Source organism: Aulonocara sp. 'chitande type north' Nkhata Bay, linkage group LG12 (assembly GCF_057382095.1).
Source record: "Aulonocara sp. 'chitande type north' Nkhata Bay isolate Kocher_YH1m ecotype deep benthic linkage group LG12, A_spYH_male_GT1.1, whole genome shotgun sequence".
Lineage (NCBI taxonomy): Eukaryota > Metazoa > Chordata > Actinopteri > Cichliformes > Cichlidae > Aulonocara > Aulonocara sp. 'chitande type north' Nkhata Bay.
The window spans coordinates 17,628,550-17,654,875 of NC_141355.1; the positions used below are offsets into that span (position 1 = coordinate 17,628,550).

Sequence of the window (26,326 nt, forward strand, 5' to 3'; positions counted from 1 at the left end):
TGAAAGAGAAAAATAAAGACAAGTCATGGCTTTATTAATTCTCATTAAACTTATTCATTCTACATTTACTTTACATTTCCATTTGAACCTACTGTTATAGCATTTGACTGAAGATGTCCCTCTGTACTTTCAAACTCTGCAAGGCAAAGAGTTTGTTAATACCAGTTAAAAACACTGTGAATGGTGCTTTGACTGGATGTCCTTATTACCTTTCTCTGCAACAGGCTCAAACTGAGAAGCATTTTGTGAGGTGTTTTTTTCTATTTTCAGGTGCTTCACTGCAAAACAATTAGAAAGAAATCAGCAGAAGATATTAAAAATTGGAAAGAAACCATGAAACAACACGAGATATAGATACAAACTTTAAAGAAAATAGATATGTCTAGAAAACAATATTTAACAATAAGCATTTTAAATATGGAACAATGTTACACCTCATCCTTGAGACGTTTCTCTTCCTTTAAATGACCCCCCAGTCATTTACTGTCCAGTGTTTGACAGATTAATCAGTTTCCTTTTTCTGAGCCACTTAATTACAGTTTTATTGACATATCGTGACAGGAACTTAAGGGGGGCTTGTTGAGGCCACGTAAAGCTCAGGAAGCCCAAGAAATTTTTCAAATAAACTGCAGAAACATCATGACTGCAAATGAGCTGCTGGAAGGTTTCATGAAGGGGTGATTATGTCTGCATGGAAGAGTCATCAGAAAGAACCCTAACCCCCAACCAATACCGCTGCCTGGTATTGAATATTAGCAGTGGAGAGATAAAACACATCACCTGAGTGTGCAGTACTGATTAAAACTTTGGGGGCTCCGAAGGAGCGGAAACAACAATGACAAGAATGGATTCATGCGTATATCGGCAAATTATAAATGGAAATATCCTGTAGTTGGCTGAAAAGAAAAGGTCAATTTCTACAATAACACCACTAAGAATTTGTTATCCCACACATTACTTTAAAAAGCATAACCTAAACCTTTGGGAAAGGTGCTCATAATTCCCTTGAAGAGCAGCTAATCTGCAATACTACGTGGCTACAAAAAGTGTTTTCAAGCCGTGCTACATAAAATCATTTTAATGCCTGTTTACTTCAGAGGGCTGCATACAATCCACACAAAATATAATCCCAATTTTAAACAAAGCTGGGATTGTGGAATGCTGTGTAAAATGTAAATAAAAGATGCATACACTGATTTGCAAATCTCATAAACCCTAATTTTTTTACAAAAGGACACAGATATTTAAACTGAGAAAAAAATAAGGTCATTTTGAATTTGATGGCAAAAATATATTTCAAAAAAAGTGGGGACGGAGCCAACAAAAGCTTGGAAAAGTAAGTGATACTAAAAAGAGACAGCTAGGGGAACATTTTGCAGCCAGTCAGGTTAACTGGCAACAGGTCAGTAACATGACTGGGTATAAAAAGAATATCTCTGTTTAAAAGATTCAGGAAATCTGAAGAAATCTCTGTGTGCAAGGGACAAATAAATACAGGCTAAAAATACATGGATACCCTTGATCTTTAGGCCCTCGGGCAGCACTGAAAAACAGGCATGATTATGCCATGGAAATCACTGCATGAGTTTAGGAACCTCTCCAGAAATCACTGTCTGTTACCACAATTCACTGTACCATCCATTCAACTTAGGTTAAAGCTCTATCACGCAAAGAAAATGCCATACATGAACACAATCCAGAAATGCCGCCGCCTTCTCTGGGCCAAGGCTCATTTAAAATTGACTGAGATAAGGTGGAAAAGTATTTGGAAAATTTTTTTGGAAGACATAAAGACTGCATAGTCCCAAGACTAGAGGACAGGGATCAACTGCTTTGTTATCAGCACTCAGTTCAAAACCTCTCTGATGGTATGGTAGCGCCTATTTAACTCACATCTTGTACATCTAGAAAGGCAACATCAGTGATCAAAAGTATATAGAGGTTTTAGAGCAACACATGCTCTTGTCTAGATGACGTCTTTTTCAGGGAAGACCGTGCATGTTTCAACAAGACAATGTTAAACTGTATACTGCACTTATTACGACAGCTTGACTTTATAATAGACAAGTCTAGGTGCTGAACTGGCCTTCCTGCAGTCCTAACTTTTCAATAGTTCAAAACACTTGGCTCATCATGAACTAAAAAAACCCAAAAAAAACAACAAAGACCCATGACTACTGAACAGCTAGAATGTCAGACAAGAAAAGTCCAGCAACTGGTCACTCAGTTTCCAGACATTTACAGACTGTTCTTAAAAGAAGAGGGGATACTACGCAGTGTAGTCACAGCCCTGACATTTTTTTGGGACGTACTGATACGACTGAATTAAAAATGAACCATTATTTTTTCTTAAAATTCTTTAATTTTCTATGTTCTATTGTGAATAAAATATGGGTTTATAAGATTTGCAAATTATTATATTCAGTTCATCAAATTTTACACATGGACCCAACGTTTTTAGAACTGGACATGTATGTTTGACCTAAGGTGCACACAGCCTCCATACCATTGTAGCTGTCCACTGTCACAGTGCCAATGTTTGTAGGTTCAGGGAAGTGAATGATGAACTCTTGAGGAAACATCCCAGTGGACATCCAAAACGTTTTAGTGTTTCTGAGTGATAAGAAAGACAGAAAATCATGACATTTTACCATTGATGAAACCTTTTTAGATCACATTTTGATATCAACTTTTGTTGTGTAGATATACAATATTGCACAAAAAAACCTTCATATTTTGCTGCCATGTAGCCAGACTTTCTTGAAATATTAAAAATGTTAGCTAAAGCAATAGTCCTACCGCTTTTCCAGTCATTTGCACAATCATGTGACTCATTCAAGCAAAAAATAAAGCCCCTAATTCAAGACACCCAAATTTCTCTCGCGCCATCCAACAAGCAAAGCATGCACATGCACATAAGATCCAGAGCCACTTCCACAACACAAAGGACTTTCACAGTTTATGGCAGGGCATTCAGGCCGTCACACAGTGCAAGCCTGCAACAGGCACCTGTGATGGAGATGCCACACTTCCTAAGGAGCTGAACAAGTTCTACGCACGGTTTGATGCCCTGAACAACACACAAGCAAAGAAAGCCACGCCCCCCACCACCGACCAGAACATCTCTCTGCCTGCAGCCGATGTGAGGAGATCTCTCACCAAGGTCAACCCACGGAAAGCTGCTGGACCAGACAACATCCCAGGTCGCGTGCTGAGAGGCTGCGCTGATCAGCTGGCCGATGTCTTCACAGACATCTTCTACTCATCACTGAGTCAGATGATCATCCCAGCGTGCTTCAAGTCCACCACCATCATCCCGGTGCCAAAGAAATCCTCTGTAATCTGCCTGAATGACTACTGTCCCATCGCCCTGACCCCATCATTTTGAAGTGCTTCGAGAAACTTGTCGTGGTGCATGTGAAGAGCAACCTCCCCTGCTCACTGGACCCGCTGCAGTTTGCATACTGGCCAAACAGGTCGACCAAGGATGCCATTTCCACTGCACTTCACCTCTCCCACCTGGGCAAGAAAGACAACTATGTCAGAATGCTGTTCATAGACTCAGATAATTCAGCATTATTCCCCAAAAACTGTTCGACAAACTCAGCAAGTTGGGACTGAGCACCTCTCTCAGCAACTGGATACTAGATTTCCTGTCAGAGAGGCCTCAGTCCATCCGAATCTGCGACAACATCTCCAGCACAATCAGGCTGAGCACAGGAGCTCCTCAGGGCTATGTTCTCAGCCCTCTGTTGTTCACCCTCCTGACACACGACTGCACCGCCCTACACAGCTCTAACCACATCATCAAGTTCGCTGACGACACAACCGTGGTTGGACCCATCAGCAGCAACGACGAGTCAGAGTACAGAGATGCGGTTCAGTAGCTGGCGTTCTGGTGCAGTGAAAACAACCTGTCACTAAATATGGACAAAACCAAGGATATGATCGTCGACTTCAGGAAGACTCGCTCTACTCACACACCACTCAGCATCCACGGTTCCACAGTCGAGTCTGTTAACAGCACCAATTTCCTGGGAGTTCACATCTCAGACAACCTCACCTGGACCGCCAACACCACCTCCATCACCAAAAAGGCCCAGCAGCGCCTCCACTTCCTGAGACGCCTGAAGCAGGCCAACCTCCCTCCTCCCACCCTCACCATGTTCTACAGGGGCATAATAGAGAGTGTTCTGACCAGCTGCATCCCCGTGTGGTTTGGAAACTGCAAAGTCGGTGACCTCAGCCAGCTACATCGGATCGTCAACGCAGCTGCAAAGATCATTGAAACATCTCTCCCTCTGCTACAGGACATTTTTCACAAACGCTGCATCAGTAAGACCTCCTGCATCGTGCGTGACCCGTCACACCCCTCACATGGACTCTTTTCCCTCCTCCCATCCGGCAGACGCTTCGCAGCATTGGGGCCCGATCCTCCAGACTGAGAGACAGCTTTTTCCCACAAGCTATCAGACTCCTGAACTCACTACCAGCTCCCCCCACCCAATACACCCACACAAACCACTAACTGACTCTACCGGACTCCACATACCACTGCCTTTGTAAATACAGATGCTGCTCTATGGAGAATCCTACTCTCAGGAATCATGGTCATTTTAAACCACTTCAAAGTCACCTTAAATCTAAATTGTAAATTTTAGACTGTTATTAACCCTTTTACCTCAAAGTGTATATTTACTCCCCTTACCTCAGTCTCAAAGTGTATATATATTTATTCTTTTTATTCTTACTCTTTATATATTTCTTGTTGTTCTTTTGCACTGTATGGAACTAGAGCCTCGTCGTCTCGTCTCTATATACTGAACTGTATTTAGCAGAGATGACAATAAAGTTTACTTTGAATTTGAAGGGACGAACCAGTGTTATGTCAACACAACAGACAGCTTAGCAAAGAAGCAATTTTAAGTTGCATCTTCAGGCGCCGTTAAGTAGCAGCTTGTAGCAAAATCACATAATTTGTTTCCTTTTGTTTAAATGAATATATGAAAATTGACAAAGATAAAATTGCTGAGATAATCACAGCTTAAAAACTAGCACTCACCCGTCGATAATGTTTTCTGGTGGGTGATTTTCATCGCTGGATGCAACGAGGACAACTTTCGCACCTAAAGAAGTTAAAGACGACTCAATCATCGCACAGAAAAGGTTATAGTCTCCGAGGCTTTCTGGTTTTTCTATAACAGAACACAACAAATGCTTTGTTTACAGATTCTTAAGGGGGGAAAGTCGTCAATTGCCGTTACCAAGCCAACCACTGCGTCGCAAGATATAAACGTCGCAATGCTGTACGTCACAATTTCCGACGCACGCTGCTAGTTAGATGTTTAGGAGTTAGCGGCTAGCACTGGATACAGCAATTGTTCACATGGCGAACGGATGCAAGGAAGTGCTTTTTACGCGCGGAACTGGACAGGCGAGTAATAATGCAGTATTACGCGGAGGAACATGACTTATATGACGCTTCTATGCTGTCTGTACAGTTGTTTGAGGCGGTGAGCTATATAGCTAAAAGCTAAACCAACGTTGAGTTAGGCTAAGTTAAGATATGAGAAAAGTAATAAAAGAAGTCAAGCCGGAAATACACAATATACCAGATGTGCTTCAATAAACAAAACGTGGCTTTATTGGAATATACCATTGTGGATATGCGTTACAAAAATGCTTTACAAAGTAGTTTTAGGTTGAGTTGCAACAGTTCATAGGAGACAACGGTGTACTGTACAATAAGCCTAAAATCCTTTGCATCCTGCCTCTGTTTTTGCATGCACTGCTTGTAAGATGCTTCATTATAATTGTGGATTTAAGACAGATTTAAAAATAATAATAATAATTTAGCAACATTTAATGTGTTCGTCTTTTTGTATGCTGTTTATCCTGTTTTCTACGAAAGAAATTGATTAATTATTCATCATAAATTGTTTAAAGTCTTTCTGCTCTTCAGCACACCGTCTTTTACTATTTAGTGAATTATTTTGACACATCAAATAAATATTGGCTGTAAATGTCATCTGGTTTGCAGGTATTATTTATTATTTTTAAATCACGTAATGTTTAGCCATTATTTATTTATACCCATTAAAAACACATGTTTGTATTGTAAAGACTCCAAATTTGTTGTTCTCTTCCAGAGTGATGATTCAGACATCTGGGATGACACCGCACTGATAAAGGCTTATGACAAGGCAGTTGCATCTTTCAAGGTAACTTGGGATTATTGCAGTATGTGTGAATGTTAAATGTTGTTTGCTATTTTAAAGTCTCTTCTTGATTTGCGTGTTAGACTGCCCTTAAGGGTGAAGATGAGCCACAAATCTCAAAGAAAAACCAACCAGGAAAGAAACGCAAGAACAACAAGAAGAACCAGAGTAGGAAAAGAAACAATGCAGCACCAGAAAAAGAGGTGAGGAACTGGAACTAAAGCTACAGATACATTTGAAGGGGAAAAGGTTTAGAGTTAAATATTTACACATGATTTACAAAGTTGTCAGAGGTATCAAACTGGAGAGTACATTTTAACATAAGTCAGTTTAGATTCTGTGTTTCAAATCAGTGGTCGAAATGTGTCTTTCATTTACAGTTTCTACAGTTATGGTTAGAAGTTTAACTACACTTATCACAAGCATGATTGTCATCATAATTTTAAGGATTTTAATGATTTCTTTGAACTGTTCTTTTTACTTTGTGGAGTGATTGCACAGCATACTGTACATCCTAAATGGGTTTTAAAATCAAGAATGTGGTGGACAACTCATTTTTGGGAGGTGGATTTTCTCTAATCCACACAGAGTGAAAAGTATAAATGCAGGCTTAAATATATACATACGTTCACTTAAATATTTTAGTAAGTGGTGCTGAAGGTTCAACAATGACTTAGAACTTGGCAAGGCCTATTAACTTGTCATTAGTGATCATGATTGACTAAAACAAATAGTTTCTCTGCCATCATAAATAGGATTTGCATGGCAGCAGTTATTGGATTGACCGGTGCTTGTTACAATAGGAAACTCCAGGCTATTCTATGAAGGTCTAAGAAGGAGATTCGTACATTTATACGAGTTGGGATGGTTTCGGAGCTGTCCCTAAACAACTTCAGATTTTAAGATAATCAGTTTAAACAATTGTAAGCAAGTAACAGTTACTTGGACACGTGACCTCTCATCCAAGGTCTCAAAGAAGACCCAATCTGTCACATTCTCAGATTAGATGAAATGTGTTAGGATGTCCAGGAACAACCCAGGAACTGCTGAGGCTCAAGTCTGCCATGAACTGGAAACTGCTGCAACATCAGTGTCACTGTACACAGTGAAGCAAGTTTTGCATCACTGTGACGTGGAAGGGTGCCAACCAAGAAAGAAGCACCTTCACCAAAAGATCTTCAAGCCTGCCTGAAATTTGCAGCAGCCCACATGGACAAGCCAAATGTCTTGTGTAGAAAAGCTTTATGATCAAACAAGACAAAGGTTGAGCTATTTGTCCACAATGACAAGAGGTCTGTTTGGAGCAGTAAAGTTTAAAAAAACTGGGAAAACTGGGTGTTCCAAAAGGACATTGATCCCAAACACACATCAAAACTGGATTTAGAATGGATAAAGCAGGCTAACATTAAGCTTTTGGAATTACCTTCCCAAAGCCCGACCGCACCCCCGTTGAAATTTGTGGACTTTGCTTAAAACCTGGGTTTGTGCAGGAAGCCAACAAATTTAAATGAACTCTAGTAGTTCTGCTGAGAAGAATGATCAAATATTTAACCAGAAATACACCAGAAGCTTGTTGATGGTTACCAAAAGCCATCTGGTGGAGATGCGACTTGCTCAGGGACATTTAACGCGTTATTCAGAGTATATGTATATTTGCCTTATGTATACTTTTGATCCCATAGAAATTTAATTTAAACTTGTGCACCTCTTCTGCACCATGTTACCATGACATTCATGCCCATGATGAGTATTTTTTTCTGACCACAACTGTATCCTGTTGGTAATTCAGAGACATTCAAAAACAGTGTTGTTTACACATGTTTACACTTTCACTTTAATTACAGTTTATGTTGTGTCACAGTGGCAGGTTGGGAATTCATGCAGTGCTTACTGGTCCGAGGATGGCCAGCTCTATGCAGCCACGGTCGCCTCCATAGACAAGAAGAGAGGCACTTGTATAGTTGTTTATACAGGCTATGGCAACGAGGAGGAGCAGAATCTTGAAGACCTGCTGTCAGAGTTTTCGGAGGGTGATGAGGAATCAAATGCCAAGGTAAACTAGTGCAAATAAATGCATTCACATAACAGCAGCACAATACAAATAACAATTCAGTTATTAGAAAATGGTAGTATTGTTCCCTGACACAATTTGCACATAGTTTTTACCTTCATTATTCACATCATTGCACATCATGAATGTTAAAATAGCAAAACTAATATTGTGACCAAATCAGGCTTAAATATTTTTTTACCATTTTATCAAATGGTGAGTCATGGAAATCACTGCCGATTAACAGATTGCTTTCTTAGTCTATTAAAACTTAGGACTAAGGATGGATAGATGGGTTAGCGCTTTCTGTTTTTGTCTGGATCATTTCTTACTGCTTCCCAAACAAATTCAGATATGTTTATGGATTTCTCTGTATTTGTTCCCAGTGGTGTGAAATTGGGGAGAAAGATCAAAGCAGTATGTCTTTGCTATCCATAGGTGCATGAAGCAGAATCTTCAACGGAGGAGAGTGACAGGTCAGCTACTCCAAACCAGCACAAACAGTCACCTAATAAGGGCCACAAGTCCAAGACCCACAAAGAATCACCTCCTATGTGGGCTCCTGGATTTCCTCCAATACCACCTCCCATGCATGCTTTCAGACAGGTAAGAAGAAAGGCTCTTTAGGGAGCTGATTCATTATTAGTCTGCCAACAAAATTACTTTCATGCTTATTTTTGTTTTTAAATTGTGATTAAATCATTTTCAGGTATTAATTAAATTCCCGATAGGAGGTTGAATGTTTGTTGTATTCAGAAAGAGGAAACGTGAGCAAAGTGTTTATAATCTGAACACTAAAGATAGAATATGAACATTTATTGCAGGACTGGATTGTAATAGGCCCAATTTCTTTATGTGGACCCAACTGTAAAGAGTAGAAAAGAAATAGTGTGTTTTAAAAAATATTGTACATTATCTTAAGCCTTCTTTGAGCCTCTACATGCTGACTGTTCAGTTTAAAAGCATACATACACTTATTATGGACATGAATTTGTGGCTTTTAGTGCTTTCCAGGAAATGTGGGGACTAATGCTTGTAATAATGATGGATATTAAAAACAAAAAAGTTTTAACTAATCTTTGACTTGAAATCAAAAAGCATCAGAGTTATAAATACAAATCATCAACAAATTTGCTTAAATGTTCTTTTTTGTTTGTTTGTTTGCACCATGATATACATATTTTACCTCTTTTCTTGACAAAAGTTAAAATCTTAAATTTATGGTCTTCTGGCACAGCTCTTACTAAGCATATTTCACTTTTTTATATGGTTGTATTCAGCTATTGAATTTTATTTCAAATGCCTTATTTTTACACTGAGCTTTGTGTTTTATCCAACTTTAATGAGTGTTTGATCATCGTCCTGCAAAACGACACAACTGTTTCCAGGTTTCAAACATCTATCTGATGTTTTGAGCTTATGATGAAGAATTCTGGAAAGTCCTTCTCATTCATTAACTTATATTCAGAGGTGCACATAAGTGGTCCGCAGGTGCGCATTCACTGTCAAAATAAAAAAACGCGCACCAGATAAGAAGTTGCAACGCGCGTTTGCATACATATAAAAAGGCACTGTTTTTGTCCGCTAGAGTGGGATTTTCACAGCATATTCTGCACCACATCTCTGTGCATTCATCGTTTGTTTGAAGCCAGCTCACCTCCTCACCACTTTTCCGGGAATATGCGCTGCTTTTGCGGTTCGGACTCCTTCTGACATTTCTTTGGAGGTGGAGGAACACCAAAGTAATTGCTTAAAGGAGCTTCTTCGACATCTTTAAGAGTTCTAAACAAATGTCTGTCCTCCTCCAGAAAATCCTATGTACACAAACGCGTTGCAACTTCTTATCTGGTGCGTGTCTGTTATTTTGACAGCAAATGCGCACCTGCGGACCACCTATGTGCACCCGTGCTTATATTAATTTAACTGGCAGTAGATCAGCCTCTCAGTATGATGCTGCCACCACCATGCGTAACAATCATGATGAGGTTTAAGTGTCTCAGCTTTTTTTTTTTTTTTTTTTTTTTTTTTTAATTCTCATGTGGGAAGCAACAAACTTTATTTGAGCTCGAAAGTTTTGATTTTGGACACCAGCCACTTGGTCCAAAACCTCACTAACTTTGGACTGTGACAATGTTGTTTAAGCAGCTTCTGTTTCATGACAAGCCTGCACTTTGTGATTATCTTTGAATTTGCATTGGTGTAGAAATGCTTACAGTAATCATTCCTGTCTTGTCCGATGTTTCGTTGGTATTGATCAATCCAGTTAGTGTTGTTGAACTAACCTTCCTTGGCACAGAAAAGTTACCACTTAGGCAGACACTAACCAAAGCTAAAAGGCCATGCACCTTGCCCTTTTTTTCTAGACCTCTTGCATTAACAGCTGGAGTGGATTTGTTTTTTAATAATCCCTACCACCACCACATCACCTCTATCAGGCTGGTCTCAGCTCCCCAGGCTTAACAATGTGCAATCATTTTGCCTCACAGAGCAATTCAAAGATATCAATAAAAGCCTAATATTTCCATGATATTTATGTCCATGTTGAGAAGAAGTTATTTTGAGTAAAAGAATTGGAAGACATCAGACTGCGCTTACTTCAGTTTAGATAAGTTTCCCTAATGAAAATAGTTTCAAGCCTCTCTCGTTATCTTGGGTACTTTATGTGGTAATGATATTACAAGCTGTTGATTTCCATCTTTGTGTCTTTTGTCTTGCACCAGGGGAGCAGCAAGCGATCTGGTAGTCATGGGCCTGTACCTCCTCCATGGCCTCCCATGATGCCTTTTGGTCCACCGGTGAGTTGGGATCAATTTTTACCCTTAGCAAAGCTAAAGGAGTGTGTTTACTCTACAGCAGGTAGATACAGTTTAGGATATAACATGTTAGGGTCTAACAAATGGCAACGTTAAACACCAACAACTGCATCCTGAACATTCGCTCTGCTGTTGATGCCTCCACCTTAGATGGTTCCTCCACCTCCACCAATGAGCCCTGACATGGTGGATGATGAAGCCTTGGGCAGCATGCTCATCTCCTGGTATATGAGTGGATATCACACAGGATACTATCTGGTACGTGCACAGAGCCCTGCTGGCTTCTTGGGAGGTTATAACATGGATTTGGAGCTTGTACATACCTCACCTTTTGTTATGCTGTAAATAGTAGTCAATTGTTTATGGTAATGTTGATGCTTTTCCTTTGCCTTTTTGGTTAAGTTGCTTTATTTTTCCTTTCAGATTTTTAGGAATATGTAAAAGTCATGGATTCATAAAATGAGTAATATTTTGGGGGTTATTGTGTTTTCGTAGGGGCTGAAACAAGGGCGCAAAGAAGCTTCCAACTGGACAAAACAGCATCACAAATGAAGCCCTGCTTGTTATGTCTGTCTGTTCATATGAAGTAATGGAAGAAAGTTTTGTATTCTTTGTAAATAGATGAAATAAAGACTATGAGAACACAGCGGGTACCTGTTCTTGGATATAGTTTCAATTATGCTAGAAAAGACTGTATACATTACTTTTTTGTACAGTGCAATTGCTTAATAAGATCCACTTTATCACTTTAAAAAACAAACATATTTGCTAATTGATTTTACAGAATGGCAAAAAAACCCCAAAGGATTACTGGATATTACTTGTGTGTATGCGATGAACTCAGTAGCATATGGTTGTAATGGCAAATATTGTCCAGTAGAAGTCAGACTGGTGTAATGTATTTATAGGAAAATATGGCATGAATACATCATCAGCTGTTTTTTAAGTCCTGTTCAAAACAACGGCCGCACAAAGGAACATTTTATGCCACCATTAGTTTGTATACTGTACACTTGCCATCCTTAGAATTCGATTCCAACCCAGACTTCAGTCCTGTGTTTAGTCCCTCTGGTGATTTCCACACTGTTAATTCAGAGAGTCTTTCCAATATGTTCCTTGGATACGAGCTCCCCATTTTCCCTGAGGTATTCCCTCATCTGCTGCCCGATATAGAATCACATCCATCATAATCTTTTTCAGCTCGCATCACGTAGACGCATATTTCAGGCTGATAGAAGGCACAGTTTCAGCTACAGACAGTATTACAGTGAACTAGTCGTGCAGATAAAGATTGATTAGAGAAAAGTACTGAGACATTAGGACCACAGACAAATGGAGGGAAAAACCTGTGGAGGCGTCACGGTGTGGATAAATATATATTAACATGCTACAGCCTTAACAATCACCCAATTAACGCCTTTGGAATATTTTGGACCTGTGGGCACTCTCCAACACAATCAACATCAAATGAGGGAATATTTAATAAAAGGCTTATGTTTCGAGGACTGAAGCAGTTCTAATGCAATTTCTCTGCCAATTTTTCTTTTTAATGTCTTTTGTACTTGACAAATTCTTTGGGAGATATTTCCAGTAGGAACACCTAGATTTCAAAACTCCATTTTGCCACAAATTAGGCATATTACTTTCTTGGCTCTAATATTTTGTATAATGACAACTCAGGGTCTGCTCGTGACTTTCTTTCCGATGTCCTGAAAACTATGCTGGAATGTTTGAGGTTTAATAGTGTAGGAACAGAGGAGGAAATGGGACGATGGTTGCAGATACTTTGTTCATTTTTATATTTAGAATATAGAAAACCACATGCAATTACAGTGGCAACAGCCACAATCATGCTGCTGAAGCTGTGCCACATTCATTTCATGAACATATTTCCTATATTTCCTCTACTTTATGCTCATTCTTCCTGAAGTGGTGAGCAATTTGTGTGTGAGAGCGAGAGAAGGTTGAACAGAATATGGTTTTGTGATAGGTTGTAACAGCATGATTGTCTCCTGGCTTTTTTTTTGTTTTGTTTTGTTGTTTTTTTTTATACCATGTGATCTTCCTCCAGCTGCTCCATAGCCATTGCTTGACAGAAGAGCAGTCTCTTTGTTTGTGTACTGGCTGTGGTCGGCATTTTATTGCCCACTGTGACTGCCGGTGTTTACTGCTGTATTTGATTCTCACTGCAGCAGTCTTTTTGTTTTCTTTTTCTTTCTTTTTTTGCTGTTTTGTGTGCATGTGCGGGGGCAAAAGAGAGAGAACAGGAGAAGAAAGAGGGACGGTAACAGGAGAAAATGTAGTTTGTGGGATTTACAAATAGAATATGCACTATAAATGAGGGGTGATAAACCAGACATATCTTTTCCCCACAGATGGGTCTAAAATCTGCCATGGCGAGGCTTGCACATAAGCCCATTGCTTGCCTGACTCTGCAGCAAACTGAGCTGCCCAAAGGGCTCAGTGGAGCCCAGTGAGGAGTTGAAAGGGGGTCAGACCTTGCTTGGGAAAGCACTGCTCCCCTCTGTGACTGTCTACCCCCTACTGACCAGAACTACGTGAAGCATGTAAACATAATCTGCATTTCACATAGATCCTTCTAGGAAACAGACAGACATCCAAGTGAGATCGCATTGCTGCATGAGTTACAGTGCCTTTAGCTATTTACCCAAGCTCCCAACATCAACAAACAACCTGCTTTTAGATAAGAGACTTTGGGGGATTTTTAGAGAAACGGGAGCTGTGCTAACCCCTTTTCCTTTTTCCACAAAGATAGAGCGCCAAACATTCACTGCAGTCAACATTACATCTTGAAAATAGTGGCACAAACACCATTAACACCAAACGCAACAAAATGTTTGTTGACACAGTTAAATATAAATTTGCACTATTAAGCAGAACTGGTAAAACTCAGCTCTATGTGTTAAATCACAGATTTAAAGTGTCGGTGAGGGCTGCGTACCAACCTGAGTAAAGTGGCTGCGACAGAGAATTTGAAAAGCAGCGCTATTTACATATTTACATACAAAGAAGTGCCAGCAAACAATCACAAAATTAATATTTAAATATTGGCAGACAGACAGCTGTTTATGATTCAGACAGAAGTCAACAAAACAAATAATAATTTTAAAAAACAGCAATATATGATACCAAGGTAATTACATATTATGTATGAAAGCAGTTAAAATAAATAATAAGATCATTACAGCCAGCATTGACTCACACTGATCCCTGTCTAAGACTTTATTTTGCTGAACTGATTTCCAGCCTAGGCTTTTTAACTTTTGTGTGTCTTTTTTGCATAAAGGAGTATTTGAAATATGGGATTGCAGTAAATGGATGGATAACTGACAAAGCCCAGACTTCTCTTTTGCCTTGAATAGTTGAAATATCACAAGTGAATTGCTCAATTTATCAAAGAAAGCAGATCTAGAAAAGGGTTTTTTGAATTTGAAGCATTCAGACAAGACGTGCAAAGTATCAGACATTTGTGCTGATGACCTGCAACAAAGGCAACCGGTTCATACAGTAACTTCAAGGGATGCGTATCTGATTTATTTTCTTATTTTCTTATGCTTTTGAACTGGATGAAGGCCTCTGTCTCTTTTCGTGGACGTGACCTCGGTGTCAACGAGAAAGAGCCTCGATTACCTTCTGACCCAGAAGCTCCAGCACAGTCACAAATTCTGATTCACGTTCTTGCTGGGTCGTCATGCTCTGTTGCAGATGCTCATAAATAAAACGTCTTACCATGAAAGTAAAGTCCATACCCCTATCTTTACAGCCCCGTAAAGTGGCTACATTATTGATATTAGGGAAAAGAGAATTCCAGAGGAGCACATAATGACTGTTATAAACATTATGTTTAAAAAGATCCTTATAGCCTCCTTTTATGAGTGGCTACGAAAGCCTTCAGCTGGCAGCTAAAGCTGCCGATAAAACCGATTTTCATTGTCATCCCAGTGATGTGAACACGAGCAATTAATACAACTGAGAAACTTTCGCTTATTAAAATATATATGGAAATGGGATTAAGAATAGCAATGTGTTACACTTTGACAATAATGCCTAGGAAACACTGGAAAAGCAGACAAGGCTCTCAAAATAAAGGCTAATTGGACTTTTTTCCCTTATTTATTTATTTGCTTATATGTAATTTATTTCATGGTGCATACTACACCTTAATGCTTAAATAGTTTGTGTTGTGAAAGAGTTTCCAAGTAATCGCTTCAGTGAAAAAGAAAAAAGAAAGGAAAAAGAAAAAAAGTGGGCCTGCAACAGGGTTTTCGAAGTGCAATAGTGAGTCTCTGCCATTCATCACCAGTAGAGGTCTCTGGATGCAGAGCAGGGCAAAGTTAGGTCTCAGTCAGCTGTACCACATGGGGTGTCACTGTGTCACTGCTGGACGCACTCGGGACAGTGCTGTGAAAACTGGGAAACTGCTGACAAGGAAGGCCCTTCAATCGCTCTTTTCCTGCCAGAAGACCTGCTTCAGCCTCTCACATCAGAAGGAGCGCCGGTGTTTTGGGGTGGTTGCTTAAATTTTTGTGGGCTTTTTTGTTTTTTATGCCAACCTGGTTCTTGTGCGCTTTGGTTGTTCGGCAGTTTTCGAAGCGGCTTCTTACGCTTTGCGCTCCATTCAAGTTGAACTAAAACGCTCCACACGGGGCTTGCCCTGACTGAAGTTGCCAGAAAGCAGAGACGATGTTTTGCCGAAATCAAACAGCGAGAGCCACCGTTGCTCGCGGCTCTGCCCTTGAAATGGAGATACGGCGGGGGAAGTTCAGAAAGAGCGTTTTCCTGGACACATCCCAGGTAGACTCTGATTCTCCGATTCTCTTATCGCAGCCGTCTCAAACACACATACACACACAGAGAGAGAAGAGAAATGCTCTGTTTACAACTTCGACTGATCTCACTCCCTCTACAAACCAAAATATCTGGTAGACTTTTAATCTTGCTCCGAATGCGAGAGTGTAGCCTGCTTTGCTCGGCACACACACAAAAAAACTTAATTAAATTGCACAGGAGAGCTGCTGCTGCTGCTGCGCTCACGTCTTCAAATTAAACGTCTAATTGCAGCATTTCCAAACCGCTTTACCCGACTCTAAATAAAAACTAATAATGTACCCGCAGAGACTTTAACGTGTCTCTATGGTAACTTCCTCAGCCTTGTATTGTGTAGTTTTGGTTATGATGCTTGAACCTTCAGATTCTTTTCTTTTTCTTTCATTAAATGTATTACATTATTAAATCATTACACATCTCTCTGACATTTTATCTGCAAACTTTCTCAAAGCAACTCACTTTTAATTCTTTTTAAATGTTTCACTTTTGACTGCTGGGCAATACATCCTCAACAATAAGTTGGGAACTAGGTCAAAGCTGTAGTCCTGTGTTTCCCCCCCTCAGCTGTTTGTCACTGGATTAGAACTGCAATTCTTCCTGCATGTTTTCCCTCTTCCTGCTTACAAATCGCCCATGTCAGCATCTGCTTCATATTAGCCACTGTTTGTCAGTAAAGCAGGCAGGCTTAGAAGTGACTTCCAAACTTACCTCTAATTATTTTTACTCACGATCCACTTTAATAGTGTTTGGGTGGAAGTCTTGCCTCTGTGCACCTCTCTTTGCACTCCCTTCCAGACATGCACACTTGCCTGTGAGCCCTCATTAGATTGCATGTTAATTTTAAACTGCTTTTAGTCAAAAGCACATCCTTGTTGTTTTTGGATCTGCTAAATTAAAAGTACGCTCACATATGAGATGTGTCTGCAGTTCTGGAAGCTGATGATTGGGATTTTGTTTTGCCAGACAGGAGTAAGACAAGGGGATGTGTACGTGTGAAACAGTGTGTGTGAGCAAAGAGACGGGGAGGCCCAGATGTAAGAGGATACATAAGGAATGTTAATGGTGCAATATAGCAAACGATCAAGGCAGGGTATTGATTTGCTCTCTCCTACATCCCTGAATCTCACTTGCTTTATAACCGTGTGCAGGCATAAACATTGTCAGGCAACTGTATGTTCACCTGTTGTTTATAATTCATGTCACAAGAAAACACTACTAACCCCTGGGAGGTGAGGCACACTCCATCGTATTGATCCGCAGTCAGATTTACTCGGATCCGGCATCTGAGGAGCCTGTATATATCATATCTGGCACACAGGCCTGCACAGGCCAGTTACACTCACTAGATGTGCAGCGGTGTTAATGTGGTTAAGTCTGTACAGCTTCACAGACAGGAGGGGATGATCTCATGTCTTGTCTGGTTTCTATCAGGTGGTGCGAGCTGAAGATCAGACATTAAATAAAAAAAGGAGCTTACAAATTGCATAAACAAACATTCTCAAAGGCACTGTTATAAGAGAGATGAGGAAATAGCACAGTCTTTTTAGTGTGCAGAGCAGGAGTTATTAACCTTATTACATAGTAATCATTAATTTGGCCAGTGTGCTTTAGTGAAGGTTAGTGTTTACCTATTTTTGTACTGTTTTGTCTATTCTTTTGGGAAATTAAACCAAAAACAGTTGAAGTACTGATAAGAAATGACTAGCAACACCAGCCTCAAAGCTAGCTTCATAAATATTCCACCTCTAATTCTCATTACTTCCCCTCGGTCTCTGTATTAGTTATTTATCAGGGTAAAGACTTCCTTTCTTTTCACAACGACAACAATGATCACTTCCTTAACTCTGTAATCTGCTTTCCACTGGTTCTCATACAAGAGTAATTTGTGTCTCTGCCTTTGTTGCCAATGCTAATGATCCTCTTTCAGGAACTTGGGACCTTCCTCTGGCTCCCTGTGTTACGGGGCTCTCTCTGTGCCACCGTGGAACCAATCTGCAGCATTTCAATGAAGCGCTGTGAAAGCACCCTGTTTTCACAGTGCCAGGGAGTATCACGTTTGTGCGAATGTGCCAGCACTTGATTCTCTTATGTAAATGTGTGCGAGCGAAGGTGGCCTGTGTCGAATTTTTCTAAGTCAGTGACATGTTATCAACAAATGAAACGCACACACCATTTATCAAATCCAGGCCCTTATATTCCATCAGATATACAGGAGTGCAATTATGAATTTGCATTGCATATTTTTTATCCTTTAAATGGCGTTAAAAAAATCCAGTGGCAGACGTTGGTGATTTCCATAAATTGTTTAAGTAGTGCAATCAGTTATGCAAATAAAATATTCAAATGTTTAAAATATTGCCAGGCGCTGCTCGACATTTAGATATATTACATCCACGGCAAGCTTTTTTTATGCTGCTTGAATGTAATTCGAGTGTCTCTACATTATCGAAACATAAAGGTCCTGGCTGGCTGTCTTGCAGTGTTCTCTCTCTGCGTCTTCTGCGGCATAGAGCCGAGGCATTCTGCTGTTTTTGTATCACAAATTGACAGGGTGATATGGCCACAAGCTGGAAGAGTGAGAAAGCGAACAAGTGATTTGTACAGATGTCCACACAGCAGCCGTCTCGTCGATCCTTTGACTGCCTGCTCAGTGGGAGCGAAGAGCACATCTGCTTTTTCACTCTGATCCACAAGGCCACCAGTGTATCTGTACACAGTCTATACACACACAAAAACACAAACACACACACTGTCTCCATCCTCACCAGCTCTGTTCTTTCAGCTGAAGCCAGCCAGGCATGCGGTGGGAGATTGGGATAGTGCAGTTATTATGGAGGTGGTGGTGGAATGTCCACTATTTCATTGCTCTGCCGTCGTGCCATGTTTAATTCAAGGATGGACCACACTGGTCCACAGCGCTGTGGCTAATACCAGCTATAAAGGGCCAGGAAGTGGTTAGGTATACGCGATGGCGCGCCCATCCACCCACACTCTTTTCTCAGCCTGCAACAGTGTATGGCAAGGTCTGGGAGTGTGCCATTTCTGTTGGGAAAAAGCTTTAACAGTTTTGGGTTGTGGTTGGCTTTGGTGTCATGCTCTCCTCCACCCTGTGTAGCCACAGGCTCTCTAAAGGAAGTATCCAAAGTGAACATAGTTGTGGCTTTAGTGAAATTTTGGATACTAACTGTCTTTGCTTATCATTTGGCCATAAAAAGAACACGTTAGTCAGCTAGAGAAAGGTTTATTTGCTTTGTTTCGTTTTTACTAATTTATGACCTTTTATCAGTCGAAACTGTTGCACCTTGGTAATATTTGATCTACTTTGGAGTTACAAACCAGTATGTTTTCTCCAGATGTTTAAACGTGTGTTTTATAGTTCACAGAGGCAGCGGCCTCCAAGTGCCGCTTCTGGTGTTTCATGTGGCCTGGCAGAAGACTGTGACCTCTTTATGTAAGCATATATCTGCCTGAGAGCACACACGAAGGGAGAGAGGTCGCGTAGATGTTGTCGGGAAAAACACTTTTTGCCAACAAAGACAAAGCACCCCAAGCTGAGTGAAGACTCACTTTGAAGGAATGCTGAAAGTCTCACATTCAAGGCAGGCCTGTGTACCAAAACAAAAAAACAATTGGCTTATTGCGCTGCACTGTAGCCAAAAACTAAACACTGTTCTGGGGCGTGAAATGCCTGGGAAGGGACTCAGAGGCCTGAGCTTTCTGAAGACTGGATGCACTCCGCTTTCCTGAATTCTTGAATAACTGCTTGAAGACTGCCCTACATAGAGATATGTGCGCGTGTGTGTGTGTGTGCGTGCATGCGCGTGTGTGTTTCACATGTGTACCCTCAGGGCTTTCTCGCATTTTTAACACTGCAGGGGTACAGGAGAGATGCCAGGGAAAAGTTTAGCCATTGTGAAACCTCTCTTCTTAAACAAAGCTTCGCCACTGGAGCTGTCTGCTGGGAGACTTTCTGGGTTTGATGTTTTAACCAGTAAATGTTTAACTTTTCTTTTCTTTTTTTTAATGGCGACGTCATTGCGGAGGACTTTTCCCACGCAGCGTCTGTGAGCTCGCACAAATTTTAAATTGTTTAATCTCGGTTTCATCGAGCCTCGGGTAAAATTCAACCAATGGCCAGCCATTGTTCCCCGTGGTAATGGCTGGACTGTTTGCCTAATGTGTTTGGTGATAGTGAGAACAAAGCTTTATTCTTCAAATAAAGTATTAAATAGATTCTAACTTCTTTCACTGTTGAACTCAACCCACGCGCCAATTTCTATTATTTTCATGCAGCAAGGCAAGGTTATGCTGTAGTTTATTATTTAACACAACGATCTGTTGTTTGGCATGAAAACTCACATCAACAATTCTTAATGTCTTAATAGTGATTTGAGTCTAATTTATTCATTTACTCAGTGAGTGAGCTATTCAAAGAAACAGCTGACAGTCACCTCGTAGTCTAGGTGTGTCTACAAAAGCCCTTAAGCTCTTGTATTGACAGTATAATATAAACTAAATTGCCATTGCAACACTGACTCAGTTGTTTGAATTTCATCATTGCTGTGAGTCTTTACATTTGCCAAGGGGAAAAATATTGTGTTACATATAAAACAAAATGTACAGTACACCTGTTTGTTGGGGTTTCTGTGACCCACAAACATGCACGCATCATTAGACTCAGAGATACAGAATGTCCTTGTGTGCTGGCAGCACTTTCCTCACAGCCTTATCTTATCTATAAGGCCCATTGGGTGGATAAAACTTTTAATGCTTGGGTTGCAGAGATGGTTAGTCTCATGATGGTAAAAGATAAAACTACATTTCAGGGTTATTGTGGGGACTTTTCATTTTTAGGCAATCAGTGTTAGCGCACTACTTTCTTACCCTCTATTGTGGCTTTGTTACAGTATTCTAGTTCAGTGATCTACTTCCAGCTTCTTGCTGCTGTGAATGGAAAGTTAGGCTGCCTTTGTGTAAGGACATAAGTGTTCTTGTCTTGCTGTGTGGTTAGTGTCTCTATTTGGCAGCTGGTGTCAGGGTGCAGTTTAACAGCTGAGGGTCTGCTGCTTCTTATGTTGCAAGTAAACCCCACCCAAACACTGATATGCACTTTTGCACATTAAAGGGTTTTGTTGTGAACAAGGCGACAAGACCGATAGCAGAACAGGCGTGTAAAATATACATATAGGCACATAGAGGAAGTGAGTCACACTTACAGCCAGTATCTAATTCACACATGTCTGTACATTGTGAAGTCCCTGCCTACCGTACCAACAAGTATTATGAATGAAAGCTTATGTTTTAAACTTGCTGTTAATCATTCATGTGATCATTCGGTCATCCCCTGCCTCATACGCATACACAGACACACACATACAGACAGTGACTAAGCACCAGTGTCTCTCTGAGTAAGGTCCATTGCATATTCTCCTTTGTTCACCCAGCATACGCTGTCCTGTGTAAGGCTGTCACTGGCAGTGATTCGGTTAACAGACAGACAGAGAGCTAAGTATTGAAGGCTTAATCACTGGATACTTTCCCACTCTCCCAGATGGGAAACTTCCTCCATGCATCATCAGAGCTGTCTCACTCAGTTACTACCTCAGTTAGTGAGGTGGATAAAGCTTTTGAGTCAGAGTAACCCAGACCTGTTGCCATACAAGTCCCTTCTTGTCTCCATCCTCTCGTAATATTGGGAAAGAGGGTAATGTTACAATGGAAGGATTTGTGTTCGTCCATTGTTGTGAACTAAGCTCACGTATATGTGTATGAATGGCTGCGACATGGCATTAAAGAAATATGAAATGAACTAGAATAGGCTCTGAATAAGGTAGTAGAACAGCGCTGTGTGATTTCCTCTGGATTGTATGACAGAAATGGTAAATTTAATGGAATGTAGAGCAGGTAAACCCTTTGTTCTGTATCCGTTTGCCAGTCCTTGTTCTTCTAATTCTATCATTCCTAACACCTTCTTTCTCCCAAGAGCCATATTATGTGGGCCACTCCACTGCTTTCGGGCTCAGATCCCCTGATGAAACAGGGAAATGGGTCCATTTTGACACATACTTCAGGGCTAACCCACTTTACTGATCCAGATTCTTTACTTATGGAAAGCCACAGACGATTTGGTTTATGTTCCTTTAGTCTCTGTTTTTTTAAATTAAATTTTTTTTTTTTTTATTATTCAGCCAACTTGTTCAGCCAAGCTCAAACACACTGCACAACATCATTTGACTGTCTTATGTTAGAAGTATCTTCTTCCTTCTAACACAAGACCCCCACTGAGTACAGCTTTGTTAAACATTGACAAAAAGGCACACATGCACACCCAAATTCCAACATGCGGTATCATTTACAGTCCGAGGCACTTGTCGTCAGCCCCTTTTATTACCGAGGGCTTAGAAACATGAGCGGCTTTGTCTCCATGAAGAAAAATGCCATTCTCTGACAAACATGCTGTGCTTGAAATAGAAATCTTTGTAGATGTTGGCGTTTGTATGTCGCGCTTGGAATTTGGGTTTATGAAATTATAAAACCCCCGAGGTTTGAGGTTTCCTACATCTTGTATGGCCCTAGAAGCCAAAGAGGGCAACAGTGAGGGGGAAAAAACTCGCTTTGCACGCTGTGTGGGTTCATTGCAACATTTCATATTCTAACTTTAGCCTGTAACTTCACCAGGGACAAGTCATTAACCTTCAATTCCACACATTCAATAAGGCTGAAGGATATGGGGCATGTCTATGTCAGCCCACTGTGCTACACCTTTTTCTACAGCTCTTTTTGTTCTGGTCTTGTCTTTCATTTCTTTTTCTGCACAAAGAGGCTTATAACCACCTAACATTAATATGAAATAGATAGAGTCAGGGCCTCTCTTTTATACAGGGGAACGGAATGAAAGTGAAAGGAATCAATACTGAGAAATGTTCAGAGGGGCAAGCGGGTGTGTTGTGCATGCCCGTTCCTGCACTGATCCAGGCTTTTGTTTTCATTTTGTGTAATCTCACTGAGATACAAAGTGATGTGTTCAAGGTAAATGACCGACTGCACCCTACGGTGAACGGCATGTAATAACCGATAAACTGTGGATGTTTCAGATGTAGGTATTGTGTTGCTCTTTGTACCAAATAATTTAGTGCGGTGTTGGTTCTGAATTCACAGCCGCATCTTAAATTTGTTGCAGCGCAGCCTAATGGGGAGTTCTCTGAATGTTACCGTGGAGAGGAGAGGGCAAAGGGGGCACAAGCGCCAGCGATGTTCTCTGTTTTGTTGATGCCAAGCAGGTGTTTGACTTTATGAGAGCAGATGGTTCTACTATGCATGTCTGCTTTTCCAGCATGCTGCACAGTGTACAAGTCCCTGCCAGCATGCCTGCGTCTTAATGTGTGTGTTTACTGGGCCCAGTGGCAGACGGTGCACTGTCACATATTGTAGTAAGGCTGGGTTTTTTGCTCATGTCTCAGCACTTATTTTCTGTGGTCTGTCCCTGTGTTTTTTCGTTATTGCCTACCTCAAGGAACGAAAGCAATCATTGTAGGTGTTCACTCATGCGGATTTTTGATGTTTAATTATGCATGCCGTCAGATATGAATGATACTCTGAATACCTTTGTGACTATACCATCAAATGTGAGCCGCATTTCGATGTGAAAAAGCACTTGTAGTGTCAATCATATTGCCAAAAAGATATTAGGTAGAGCAGATCGAATGCCAGTTTGCATCGTTTGACAGCAGTAAAATAGGATGGCCAATCAGGGCTTCAAAATGTCATAACAGCACAAAGGAAAAATCAGTCAAAAACTGCCTTAAAAGTATTTCACAGCATGCAGCCATCTGATACACCTTTATAGTAGTGTTCGTGGTTTTGTTGGACTTTTCTTGTACGTCACACTGAAATACACTGCAATCAATCAATCTTGTGATTAATTGTCTAGCCAGAAAATGAACTTTTCTGCTAATTACAGCTTCACAGATGCTATGATGTGCTGTTTTATGTTTCATAGTTAATTTAAGAAAATCAATTGGAGGCATTGTTTGAACAAAAGGGTAATTTGAAGAAGGCACTTAGAGTTTGAAGAATTCTTATGGAAGATTCTGCTACACTGCTCAAAAAAACAGTCAGTTAAACTTCATGGATATTGATCTGGTCAGTTAAGTAGCAGAGGGGGTTGTTAATCAGTTTCAGCTGCTTTGGTGTTATTGCAGTTAACGATGGGTGAAGTCGAACAACAATAGGGCAATCCCCAAAGCAGGAATTGTTTTACAGGTCAAGATTACTGGCATTTGTTCCTACCTCATCTTTTCATTTGACTAGTGTCAGTGTCACTACTTGTAGCATAAGGTGATACCTGGACCCTACAGAGGCTGCACACAATCCTCTAGGACAGAACATCAACATTTGTCATTGCCAGACGGTTTGCTGTGTCTCCCAGCACAATCTAAGAGCATGGAGGAGATTCCAGGAGAGACGGCAGTTGTTCTAGGAGAACTGGACAGGGCCGTAGAAGGTCTTTAACCCATCGGCGTGACTGGTGTCTGCGCCTTTGTGCCAGAAGGACCAGCATGAGCTCGGCCAGAGCTACAAAATAACCTTCAGCAGGCTACTGGTATGAATGTCTCTGACCAGACAATCAGAAACATAATTCATGAGGGTGGCCTGAGGACTAAGCATCCTTTAGTCTTCCCTGTGCTCAATGCCATAGAATACCATAATTGGCAGGTCCATCGCCGACCTCCTGTGCTTTTCACAGATGAGAGCAGATTTATCCTGAGCATATGTAGCAAATGTGAAAGGGCGTGGAGAAGCTGTGGAGAAAGCATCATGTCCAGCATATTTCTTTCCTTAGATTTCTGGCATGTCTTTAAATTCTGTAAGTTGAATGAACCTTTCCCTCAAATTATGTGACATCCTTTTCTTCTTAAAACATAACCCAGTTCATATCAGTATAGATATCCGGCATGATTGTTTTCCCCATTGACATCTGATGTGCTTCTAAACAGTGTATTTGTTGAAGTTAGGTTAAATTAATACTTCACTAACTGAAGAAAAAGCGCAGTACAAAATCACCGATGTGTATAAAAAAAATTAAACCCAACATGTTGTTGGTTTTACATAAAGGGCACATTATGCATTATTATCTTTCTGTGCCTGTGTCCAAACTCAACCCTCACTGCATAATTCCCCCGAGTACAATGAGCCAGCCAGTCAGAAAACCTAAGAAATGCTAGTGGCTGCAAGATAAATCATTTGCACGGTGTCATGTGAATATGAAAGAAACATTTTTATCAAGAAGTTAATTCCAGTGCTGAAGATTATTTTTTGAATATTCTGAATCGAGGGGGGAATTTATAAACAACGAAGACCTTCAGTTCGTATAAGGTAATGCTGCCTTTCCATGCCTTTTTGATTAAAATGCCACATTAGGTCCTCTCCCTCCTCGTTCCAAGCTGGCAAAAGTATTAAACCTAGCATAAAGATGCAGTGTTTGTTTGATTTGTAGTTTCCTGAATGTCTCCTCTGCAGGTGTTTAGTCTTGTATTGTTTCTGCAGATGTTTCAATTAGTGGCTCTTGCTTTGGTTTTTACCCACAAACAAACAGCGCCTTGGCATTAATCAGTGATAAAAATAAGTTTTATAGTCCAGCAGGCATGACCTCATGCCTAATAAAACTACAGGTTTTCAACCTTTTGTTTTTATAATCTTACTGTTTATATTTGGAAACATTGTCCTCTTCTTCTTCTTTTTGAACTTCTCGTGTCTGTGAAAGTCATCTTTGTCACGTCTGGTTTTAGTTGGAAACAAACAGGAGCTTTTTTTACATCCTTTTCCCTTTTTTTTGTTGTTCTTGTTTTTTTTTACTTCCCCAGATTAGAGGCTTTTAAGTGCACCACACAGACATCAAAGCTTTTTCACTTCAGGCTGTGTGTAACCATTATTTCTCTGTGAAGTACTCTGTAACTTGCACTGTTAAACAGTGTTTCCCTCGGCGGCACATCTTGCTGTTGCAGCTGCTTAATCTGCAGGGGGAGCCATTGTTCCATTTCACATTGCACAGCTGCTGAGCCGCGTCTTTCTCCTTCCCTTCACAATTTTAAATGTTCACTTTATATTCATGTTACGGTCATGAATACTAATTTTAGAAAATCATTCACATTTTTAAAAAAAAACGTAAATGAATTGCCTTGGTGTACACATCCTCCCTGAGCCACACACATGTCCTTGTATATTGCACAGCCTGCACCCCTGAGGCAAGAAATCAATTGAGATGAATTTCCTAACGAGAGAGTTCCTCTTTCACTGAGATGTCTGGTCCTTCAGAGTGATGAGATGCTGCAGTCTCCTGTGACCAGCTGAGCTAGCGTTCCTGAAAGTCAGCAATGATTCTGGGGAGCAGCCAAACT

The 26,326-nt window shown here is 40.6% G+C and overlaps 3 protein-coding genes across 6 annotated transcripts in view; 2 read left to right on the forward strand and 1 right to left on the reverse strand.

The window, feature by feature from the left end:
• The window catches only part of hspb11 (heat shock protein, alpha-crystallin-related, b11), an 18,536-nt gene extending 13,226 nt beyond the window's left edge, over window positions 1–5,310 (reverse strand). For 2 of the 3 annotated variants that reach the window (XR_015131814.1, XM_086313970.1), the window contains exons 1-4: window positions 5,063–5,307; window positions 2,507–2,613; window positions 210–278; window positions 93–136 (exon numbers count right to left, since the gene is read on the reverse strand). Coding sequence is in view for 2 of the 3 variants with exons in the window: in XM_086313970.1 (XP_086170096.1) it covers window positions 93–136; window positions 210–278; window positions 2,507–2,613; window positions 5,063–5,154 (312 nt within the window). In the remaining variant the exon portion in view is untranslated. Of the gene's footprint in view, window positions 1–92; window positions 137–209; window positions 279–2,506; window positions 2,614–5,062 lie in introns of all 3 variants that reach the window. The other variant, XM_086313972.1, reaches the window with a different exon arrangement.
• smn1 (survival of motor neuron 1, telomeric) lies at window positions 5,276–11,727 on the forward strand. The gene is made up of 8 exons (XM_086313969.1): window positions 5,276–5,434; window positions 6,150–6,221; window positions 6,302–6,421; window positions 8,080–8,271; window positions 8,707–8,874; window positions 10,989–11,063; window positions 11,232–11,339; window positions 11,577–11,727. Exons 1-8 carry the CDS (start codon window positions 5,387–5,389, stop codon window positions 11,631–11,633), a joined length of 840 nt encoding a protein of 279 aa, XP_086170095.1. The 5' UTR covers window positions 5,276–5,386; the 3' UTR covers window positions 11,634–11,727.
• A 3,740-nt stretch (window positions 11,728–15,467) lies between these two features.
• rtkna (rhotekin a) overlaps window positions 15,468–26,326 on the forward strand; it is a 54,232-nt gene continuing 43,373 nt past the window's right edge. The window contains exon 1 of one of the 2 annotated variants that reach the window (XM_086313973.1): window positions 15,468–15,896. In XM_086313973.1, the coding sequence (XP_086170099.1) occupies window positions 15,786–15,896 (111 nt within the window). In that variant the 5' untranslated portion in view covers window positions 15,468–15,785. The remainder of the gene's footprint in view (window positions 15,897–26,326) is intronic. The other variant, XM_086313974.1, reaches the window with a different exon arrangement.

What these genes read in the sequence shown, in the direction of transcription:
- smn1 (XM_086313969.1), top strand. Translation starts at nt 5,387, where the DNA reads ATGGCGAACGGATGCAAGGAAGTGCTTTTTACGCGCGGAACTGGACAG. An exon ending in ATGAGGAATCAAATGCCAAG is followed by an intron (nt 8,272 to 8,706) that starts GTAAACTAGTGC and finishes TGCTATCCATAG; the next exon opens with GTGCATGAAGCAGAATCTTC. An exon ending in CCATGCATGCTTTCAGACAG is followed by an intron (nt 8,875 to 10,988) that starts GTAAGAAGAAAG and finishes GTCTTGCACCAG; the next exon opens with GGGAGCAGCAAGCGATCTGG.